Source organism: Sapajus apella, unplaced genomic scaffold (genome assembly GCF_009761245.1).
Source record: "Sapajus apella isolate SASKATOON/1434 unplaced genomic scaffold, GSC_monkey_1.0 scaffold69, whole genome shotgun sequence".
NCBI lineage: Eukaryota > Metazoa > Chordata > Mammalia > Primates > Cebidae > Sapajus > Sapajus apella.
The window spans coordinates 6,536,877-6,547,679 of NW_022437009.1; the positions used below are offsets into that span (position 1 = coordinate 6,536,877).

The following is a 10,803-nucleotide window of genomic DNA, read 5'->3' on the forward strand; positions in this document are numbered from 1 at the left end:
TGAACCACTATACCTGGCCAGGTGTTGAGTGTTTACTCTTCTTTTAACGCCCAGCTCATAGGAGAGTGCCTGGGTATCTAAATCAATAAAACATATGGTACCTCATTCAGTGAACTTAGAGTTTAGTAAGGGAGAGAAGATCTCCCTTGAAATGTGCCATGAATTCAGGGACTATGTTATAATACAAATAACTCTGAATTTAAAGTCAGTAAAACTTGGTTCAAATTCTGATTTGACACTGTTATTCTAAGCAATAAGCTTAATGTTTATTAAAGCCTCCATTTCCTTATGTATAAATTAGGGATTCATGATGCTCTTCGGTTCATGTCTTCTGTCTATAATCTTTCATGGTCAAAGCTATGAAAATCGTTGGTTATACTCATTGTCTCCACTTCTTCACCTCCCATACCCTCTTCATTCTATTGCAATTTTACTTCACTTTCTACTTGTTCTTGATAGACTAATGACCTCCCTATTGTCAAATCCAACACATATTTTTCAATCTTCAACTTCCTTGACTTTCCAGCAACATGTGACATAAATACACAATCTCTTCTCATGGGTGTCTATCCCTACAACTCATCTCTTGTTACTACCCTACAAACACCCTATGCTGTAACCACGCCTACCTGCCTTCTGGCCTTTCAGCACACCATTTCATGGTTCTATGATTTCAAACATTCTGTTCCTTTTACTTGGTATGCTTTCTTGCGCCTTTAAAATTTTTGTTTGCCTGCTTTAACTTTTTCTGAATTTTCAAGACCCAATTCGTATCTCTTCTGCTTTGAAATTTCTCCTGCCCCTTTGACATTCTCTACCAAAGTAGAGTTGGTACTCACTTCTTTATGCTAACACTGTACGTACCTTGTACACCTCTATTAATAACAATGAAAGCTATCATTTATTAGTCAACATGTGCTTAATATCATTGTAGGCACTTTACATCTGTTAATTTACATACTCATAAGCACCTTAAGAGGTGGGCACCATTATTGTTCCTATTTTATATATGAGGAAATAGGGGCATTTAGAGATTTAGGAAACTTACCCAAGGTTACACAGCTGGGATTCAAACCTGTTCTTCAGCCTACACATACAACTACTATTCTAGGATGGCACGTATCTCCATATATTATAACCATCAGTTTCCTATATTAGACTGTGAACTCTTGAAGGCAAACCCTGTCTTACTCGTAGTAGTTTTGTATACCTAGTGCCTAGCAAAGCACTAGGTATATAGTCAGTGGGCATATAGTCAGTGCTCAGTAGTACTTGTTATCAAAATGTTTGCTAAACAAAATGCAAAGCTTTAGGAGGAGGAGTATGTTTTTGAAGAGTAACTATAAAAAAGAACTGTTCCTCTCATGGGCAACAGAAGTGGAGAATCTACTGGGTTATTACAATATGACCATATATACCGCTGATTATTAATGACAAATGAGGGCTAGAAAAGGGATGGGAGGGATAAGTAGAATGTTAGAACTTCCTGAGCAGTGTTTTCAGAATACACATGACTAGGCTCATCAAAATGTCTGAATCTATATTTTTTTAAATGCTCCCAAATGAGTCTGATATTATTAATACCTACCATCCCACTTGAGACTCAATGATGTAGGTAAATCATTTGGTATATTAAATCTTATTAATATTGCTTAATGAAGAATCCTCAATGGTTACAGATACCATACTTAAGCAATTAACTTGGGAAAAGCTAACGAGGAACTAGAGACCTAATATTGGCCTCGCCTTAAACACATAAGGAAACATTCCAATCTTCAAAACAAAATCTCAGATTCATAAAGAAGCTAATCAAATCCCTTCTCCCAACAACTTCATGCTTTTTATATACTGGTGAGAAAAATCTCAGTATTCTCATAATGTTCAGATGTTTAAGATTATTCATATCTTTACAGTAACAAAAATTAGACATTCTTTGTCTAGTGTCAAAGCCCTGGCAATAAAAAGTTCAAACTCACTTTTATTAACTCAGCATACAAATTTCTCAAGTTATTCTTAGAAGGAAAGATTGAGAATAATGTTTACCTGGTTTTGAAGATCCAATTTCAGCCTGTCCTAACTGCTTTTTCCTTTTGGCTTCTTCCACTGGATTTTCAAACTGGGTTTTCTGGTTAAGGTGACTGCAGAATGTAGAAAAACACACATTTCAGTTTAAAATAAAACAGTAACATATTCTTAAATAGTCTATTGTACCATTCCATCACCATAGATGAGGGGACAAATATGTCTCTTTAGGCTACGGAACATGGAGAAACTGACAGATGATAGTAGAGGGGCTTTCTGTCAGCTAAATAAAGTTCTGCAGAAGACACCAAGCTATAAAGCTTTTGATAATATATTTACTATAGCTTCTTCATAAACCTACACAATATAGCCAATAATGTTTTTCAAAACTATAGTAGACACTCTCTTATCTGATGCAATCAGAAGTACTGGTTCCTGGTAATTTAATTTTTTTAGAAAAAGGCAGTCAATAATAGAAGCGTTTTAATTTGAGTTTCACCAAAATGAAGCAAGCTGTAAAGACACTTTCAAAGAAATTTGTGTACAGAATCCTTTTAAAATTATATTGTTATTACTGTTACACTGACTCACCTATATCCATTCAGTAGCAACTAAGAAAATGGCTGGCTTTTATCAATTATATTATAGAATAACGATTTCACACTTGAATTTCTTCATAAATATATCATAATTAACTGAATAATTTATAACATAGGTTCAACTGGCATTTACGATTTGGGAACATTCGCTACTGACTCTTGGAATGCATATAACTCTGTGAAAGAAAGCAGAAAGCCTGGAGAGATCAGCAGCTAGGAGGTTAGCCAAAACTATTCAACATGCTATGGGCAACAGTATGTTTTACAAAAGAAATAGGGCACTGTTCTTCTGGCAAGCCAGTTAAGTGGAAGTTGGTTAAGAAAACGACTGTTGTAAAAAAGATGTTTAGGACCATGAGTAGGTCTAATTCAGAAGCAATGGAAATCATATTCTAGCATTTCCACAGTACAAATATATTTCAGCATATGCTACAGTTTTCCAGTAAAATCCACTTTAATAAGAAGTGACATGAGTGAACACCAAGAATTAAATAACAAATCATGAGAATTTCATAATATGATTGTCTTTAGGTGGGCTGAATACTACAAAAGCTACATATAAATAATTACACAACTTGAAAATTTACTGTTTATTTATTTGAGACAGGCTCTTGCTGTGTCACCCAGGCTGGAATGCAATGTCCCATCACAGCTCACTGCAGCCTCGACCTCTCAGTCTCAAGTGATATTCCCACCTTAGACTCCTGAGTAACTGTGACCACAGGTGTGTGCCACCATGCCCAGCTAATTAAATTTTTTTTTTTTTGTAGAGATGGGGTCTCACTATGTTGCCCACACTGGAGCTTTGCCATTTGTGAACATTAAGGGTGGTAATGGAGAAATGGGCAGCAGGGACTAAAATAAAAATTTAAAAATTTTAAATACCACCTTCAAAAATAGGAATGTTAGCTTTCTCCATGTCATTTAGGCTACTAGTGCATATTAGTTTCGCAACAGATAAGGTTACTTATTAAATAGTTTAAGAGCTCTAAATATGGACATTCTTTGGGTTCTGATTTTACTAACACTCAAGTATGCTTCTACTTCATAATAGGAGGGGGATAACCCTGTCCACTGAGTTAACTGTTTAACTCTGTAAAAATAAAAATCTTAGGAACTACTTAAAAATTTATATACGTACTGATATTTTACATATTCTTTTGAAAAACAACTAAAAATTGACACTCAGAAAATGATAAACCTATTTAGAAAGAAACTTGGCTCAGTTTCACTTTAATGCCATTGGCTAGAATGACTCACTTTGCCACCCAAGCATTAGAATATAAAAAGTAGTAATTTGTATTTATACTCTTTGTAATGTGTGGGAGAAGAGAGTACAAGTATGCAAATGAGTAATCCTTTTCCTGAAAATTTGACAAAAGAATATAAGATTTAGTGAAGGAAAGTAGTGCTTTCATTATCTTAGACTATCTAGACTAAAATGCCACCCGAAAAAAATAAAAATAAAAAAGTGAAAATAGTGTCCTTTTCATTTAGTTACTTATACCCACACTATTATTAAGATATAACAAATTTTGTTTTCCATATAACTAGCTATGGAAAATAAGAGAGGAGAACATTATAGATCAACAGAAAGAAATAAAGATAGCAAACAAGAATAATTAAATATTAATACATAATTTGGCACATTATCTGTATTAAAATTTTATATCTAATATCTGGAAAATTTATCCAAAGAAAATATTCTTTCATAAAGAGTTTTAGATGGCTGGGCGTGGTGGCTCACAACTGTGATCCCAACACTTTGGGAGGCTGAGGTGGGTGGATCACTTGAGGTCAGGAGTTCAAGAACAGTCTGGTCAACAAGATGAAACCCCATCTCTACTAAAAATACAAAATTAGAGGGGTGTGGTGGTACATGCCTACAATCCCAGCTACTCCTGGAGGCTGAGGTATGAGAATCGCTTGAACCCGGGAGGCGGAGGTTGCAGTGAGCCAATATTGTGCTGCTGAACTCTAGCCTGGGTGACAAGAGCAAAATTCCATCTCAAAAAAAAAAAAAGAGTTTTAGTTGTGAAAGGAAGTGTATATTCTGACTTTGTCACCTAGGTGCATCAAGGCTTTTAATGCTCATTACCCTGATGTAATCACTATATATTATATGTACTGAAACATCCCTATGCACCCCCAAATATCTATTATATGTTAATTTTAAAAAGACATGTAATGTAATACAACAAGACAGCATTTCTAAATATATGAGCATATTTACAGCCTATGCATATTTATGTTTATTACAGCCTATTTATATTTATATTTATGCATATTATAAGCATAATACATTTTTGGAACAATTTTATTTTAAAAAATAAATTCATCCATTTCAGAATCCCATTTTCTAAAATAAATACAAAGAAAAACTACCATTGCAGTTGGTGTTACTACTGTAAGTCTCCTGCCAAGAGCAATCATTGTGCCATCTGGTTTGACAAAATAAGAGAGCCAAAGAGTAGCCATTCAAGTAACAGCTTTTTATCTCCATCAGTAAACTCACTACAGATTACTATGGTTGAGATTCAAAACCTAACTAATCTGGGAATCAAGCCACATTCCATTGCTCAGCAGACTCCATGCTAATGTGCATCTTGAGTACAGTCTGCTCCTTCTTAATCTAATACAAAACCCTCCTATAAAATGAGCTCATTCTGGGAATAATCATCCAAAATCATGTCGCTGCTGCTGTTGCTTCTAATTCAGGCTATTTCATGTACCTCCCTGACAACTAGGAGCAAGTCGCTTCAGGATTTGCCTAAAGTTGCTTCACCATTATATCTTTGCATAATGGGGACCAGGTCATTCAGCTCAAGGTTTTATAACAGGCAAATGACTTTCACCTTTTGACCATGTATTCAAATTCACTTGGAATGGATAATAAAGAGAATGAGAATCATTATCTCAGAAAGGTTCAGCAGTGTCAATGGCAAGTAATAGTTGATTAGAGTCCAATTTAAATAGACTAAACTTTGAGGGGAAGAAAAAAATCCTGCAAAAGCTTTTCTGTTGGCCCCCAAATATTCCTTTGACATGAAAATGGTTGTTTCTTCCTTTAACAAAATATGACTTAGGAAAAAAAAATAAGGGAGCTGCTGTATACTTTTTATATCACATATCAGTAAGATATTAAATAACACAATGGAAACAAAATTAGCACAGCTTTCAAAGGAACCAAGATACTGAAATTTTGATATACTTAAGTGTCAATCTAATTGAGTCATTTCTTTAGGAGACATACTTAATTTTAAGGAGTCATTCCAAAAATCCCTCTAACCACAGTGACTCAAGTAACAATCTGCACAAAAGAATAAAGACTACAGTTCCAACAGGAATCAGAGAGCTTATGTTAGGGATAATTACCAGGAAATGGCATCGGTTTATGCCTATAAGTGTTGAAACATTAAGAAACAATCATAAAATTAAAGATTTTTGTGTTTCTCACTTTTCCAGGTAGTAATAACATTTTGTCTTTGCTACCTATGCAGCAGGTTTAGACTCCTAGTCTCCAGGTAAATAGTAGTGCTTCTGATACAATTATTTGCCTGGTGCTAGACACTTGAGGTCAAATTCAATGTTTAGCATCTGGAAAGAAAGCAATCTCAATGGTCATAACAATGTAGCAATTAGTTAAAGAAAAGAGAAGGAAAAATTAGACATTGACATTAGCTTAATTTCTCTGGCTAATATAGCCAGGTGTCTGTCACTTCTCTCCAATATATATTTAAATTTAACCATAACAGCTGCCTAATAAGCAACTTTTATTCCTAAATCGAATATTAAGTTTTCCTTGAATAACTCCTTAAAAGAGAGCACATCTTTAGCTGTATACTCCAAAACTCTGGATAATTATAATACTCTAAAGTTCTTCTACTGCTTTCAGAAGCATACAGTGTTAGTGTTGGAAATGACCTTGATAATTCATCTTGTCCACTGCCCTCATTTCAGTTTTCTATCAAATGACTTTCTCTTTAGAGGCTGTAGTGGTAACAATAGCATCTCCAGCTATTAATCCTCTAGGCAACTTCCCCCTTATTCTCTATATTTAGAAATTCAAAGCCAACTTCTGGGAAGCCCAAGGTCAATGAAGTAAATGCTCACTGACCCTACCTTTTCATTCCCCTAGTTGAAAACCTCAACAGTTGGATGACAGAAGCATAAAGTGCTGTATCTAGTATTCCCTAAAGCTGTCGGCTGAAAGGAAAACATTTGGGAGAATATTAACTGAGGTAACAAACTTACTCAACATAGTATGTCCCATACTGAGGGTCCTCTATTTTCTCCCAGCCATAAGGAAGCTCTGTAAATAAAGACAATTGAGTGAATTGCCAGATTCAAAACTGACAGAAAAGAATTCACCAGTGAGTGAATGTACTATTTCATTATACTAATATTTGGGAGTCAGAAAGCTGAGGACTCACTTTCAAGAAATGAACACAATTTAAGTCTGAGTGGCTTCTTCAACAGCAAGTGAAAATTTCAGCAAGCAATCAGATGCCCAGAAAAGAAGATGACATTAAACAAAAAGGAGTTTATATGAACCACAAGCCATAAAAATGCTAATAAAAAATCACTCTATATTTCCTTCATTTAAAAGCTTTGATCATGCTGACATGAGACACACTTACCCTGTAGTCCAATACAAGAAGCAAGTGCCTGTTAAATTTTTTTACTATTAAACATAGTTTTTTTATTTTATTTTTTTTAGGAGTCTTGCTGTCGCCAGGCTGGAGTGCAGTGGTGCAATTTCTGTTCACTGCAACCTCCACCACCTGGGTTCAAATGAGTCTCCTGCCTCACCCTCCCAAGTAGCTGGGACTACAAGTGAGCGCCACCACATCCAGCTATTTTTTGTATTTTCAGTAGAGACAGGGTTTCACCATGTTGGCCAGGATGGTCTTAATCTCTTGACCTTGTGAACTGCCCGCCTTAGCCTCCCAAAGTGCCGGGATTTCAGGCATGAGCAACCATGCCCAGCCCATACATAGTCATTTTTGATGTTATGTTCTGACCCACTTCTCCTTAAAGGAAAGCTAGCCTTGGACTTTTGACATTTCAAGTGCGCAATCTAGATTTGCTTAAAACCTACAAAAGTGATCTGAGTATCTGAAGGAACACTAACTACCACAGTGCTTTGTGTAATCTGTATTTGTGAATGATAACAAAAAAATATCTTACATAGCATTCTTATATATTACTTATTCTTGTAAAGAAGTAAACCAAGAAAACATAACCAGAAACACTGAAGGTAGTTGAATTTCTGAAAGTTAAAAAAACATCTCTAGCCTTTTCAATCTGAATCGATGTGAGATTTTCAATGTGAATGTAAATCTTTTCTCCCACTTTGTCTTGTAAAGTTAAGGTTTCTGAAGAACCATCTTACTAGTAAAACATGGATTAAGTTGGGAGGAATGCTCCTAGCAGGTGGTTCTAGTCCTATCCATTTTATGTAGCAGTTGAGGAAAAAAGAACGTTAAAAAAAAAAGTCCACAGTTGTACACTATGATGTCCCAAACTTTTATTTTCAATTTCTCTTAAGAATGCTTTTGCTATGCTGAAATGCATGCACACACACACACACACACACAAAGTACGTTGGACAGCAAACAGGTTTAGAAAGCATCACAAGACTTATTAGTTTTATATCATTTAGCCTCAGTTATGACATATCAACTTTGTAAGTAAAAATTCCATTATAATAAACTTGACAAGCTTACTGTTTTACTCTAATAAAAATTATTATTCTGCATTCATAATATAAGAAAAGAACAGATGACTAGCCTCCTGGTGAAAACCTCTGAATTACCCCTACCCTTTTCTACATCATACTTTTCTGCATATATATTGATTGGTGGTTTCAAAGTTTGATGAGTTTTTGTGTTTTTCCTTTGAAGGACCTGGTTGAAATGCCTGAGGTGGAAAAGATGAGAATAGATGAACTATTCAAATAGTTGAAATATGTGAGAACAGAACAAAACATTAAAAAGAACTGAGATGTACTTTAGTTCACTTTGATCCTCCTTAGGTATAAAGCACATCTATCAAACAGTTACAATATTTTATAGCCAAACAACTGTTGCATAGATAAGAGTAATTTTTGGGATATATCTGTAAAACTGCACTGTAATAGTTATAGATCTTCCATGAAAACTATTTTTTTTTCTTTAACAGAAATTTTCTTGAAATAGCATGGGAAATGAATGGAGCTGAGGAAGGATGAATTCTACAAATGTACCACAATTAGATTTATGTTTTGTTTTTAGAGAAGTTTGGAGAATTTAAGGACTATAGAAATAGTTGAAATAGTCCATTTGATATCTGAAAAATTCACTAAAATTGATATATTAATAGTTAATAAGGATAAAAGATCAACATAAATATATTTTAATGTTAACTTGAAAGTTAATTTAGCATTTTGGTTAGCACTCAGAGTAACTAGCAACTAACAGATTAAATACAGTCCTTTCTTTAGGAGAGCAAACAAATATGGCCATTTATTTTCTGGATTACTTTATTAATTTTAAACCTTTACCACTGATATCATTAGAAAGTTGTGTTTTTTTTGTTTTTTTTTTTTTTTTTTTTTTTTTTTTTGCATGCAGGGTAAATTAACACAGATAAAGAAGTGGTTATTATTTGCCCATTTAAAATGAAGGTAATAAAAATCAAAACTAAAATATTTAGCAATTTGATACACTATCTAGTGGATCAATTCATTTACTAATTTTCTTTCGTTTTTCCTTCCTCCCTTCTCATCCTCCTTTCCCCTTCATCCTAATGCAGAAATAAAAATTAGAAAGATAACACAGTTCTTAACCTCAAGGAGTTCATAGTCTAGACAGGAAGACAAAAGAGATAAATGATAAGATGAAGATAAACATAATCTTTTTTGTGGAATGCAGAGGAATGACAACAATTGCTTGGTAAAATGGCTATCAGGAAAGCCTTCTGAAAGGTGATGTTTAAGCAGTCTTTAAAGTAATTGGCGGGTCTCAGTGGCTCACGCCTGTAATCCCAGCACTTTGAGAGGCTGAGGCAGGAGGATCACAGGTCAAAAGATCAACAATCCTGGCCAACATGGTGAAACCCTGTCTCTACTAAAAATACAAAAATTAGCTGGGCATGGTAACACACACCTGTAGTCCCAGATACTCAGGAGGCTGAGGCAGGAGAATCGTTTGAACCCAGGAGATGAAGGTTGCAGTGAGCTGAGATCATGCCACTGCACTCCAGCCTGGAGACATAGCAAGTCTCAAGAAGAAAAAAAAAAAAGTTAAGTTGGGATTAGGGACAGGGAGATGATTCCAGTTAGATCAAAGGGCATTAGGTATTAAGAATGCTTGGTATTTTCCATAATTACAAATAATTTGGTAAACTAGAATGAAAGTTGTATGCAAAGAAAAATGAATTTTATGAACAAGCACCAAATTACAACATTCTTAGAGTGCTGTGTTGGGAAGTTTGATCTTTATTTTGATGATGATGCAGAACTGTGACATGATTTAATTTATATTTGAAAAATATTATTGGGCAGCAGTAATATAGGATGAAATAGATGGTGTCCCATGAGAATAAAGGCAGACAACTAAGATAAACACTAACAGATTGCATAAGAACATATGAAGACTGTAACTAAGGCAGTGATAGCAGAATGAATAAGGCAAAGAAGTTAAACTAACAGAACTTAATGACTACTATGAGGTTTGAGGAAGAGAAGGAAGGAAAGAGGCAAAGATGATTCCCAGGTTTCTCGATCTTGTGGCATAAAAGTGATACATTATCAAATATTTATTGAATAATTATGAAAATGGGCCAGGCGCAGTAGCTCACGCCTGTAATCCCAGCACTTTGGGAGGCTGAGGTGGGAGGATCATTTGAGGTCAGGAGTTTGAGGCCAGCCTGAGCAACATGGTGAAACTCCCATCTCTGTAAAAAATATAAAAATCAGCTGGTCATGGTGGCAGATGCCTGTAATCTCAGCTGCTCAGGAGGCTGAGGCAGGAGAATTGCTTGAACCTAGGAGATGGAAGTTGCAGTGAGCTGAGATTGCATCACTGCATTCCAGCCTGGAGACATAGCAAGTCTCAAGAAGAAAAAAAAAAAGATAAGTTGGGGTTAGGGAGAGGGAGATGATTCCAGTTAGATCAAAGGGCATTAGGTATTAAGAATG

The 10,803-nt window shown here is 35.1% G+C and overlaps 1 protein-coding gene across 2 annotated transcripts in view; it reads right to left on the minus strand.

The window, feature by feature from the left end:
* Positions 1-10,803, minus strand: part of MAGI3 (membrane associated guanylate kinase, WW and PDZ domain containing 3) — a 283,654-nt gene that overhangs the window by 60,540 nt on the left and 212,311 nt on the right. For both annotated transcript variants that reach the window (XM_032249723.1, XM_032249724.1), the window contains exons 7-8: positions 6,876-6,933; positions 2,044-2,138 (exon numbers count right to left, since the gene is read on the minus strand). In XM_032249723.1, coding sequence (XP_032105614.1) covers positions 2,044-2,138; positions 6,876-6,933 — 153 coding nt within the window. The remainder of the gene's footprint in view (positions 1-2,043; positions 2,139-6,875; positions 6,934-10,803) is intronic.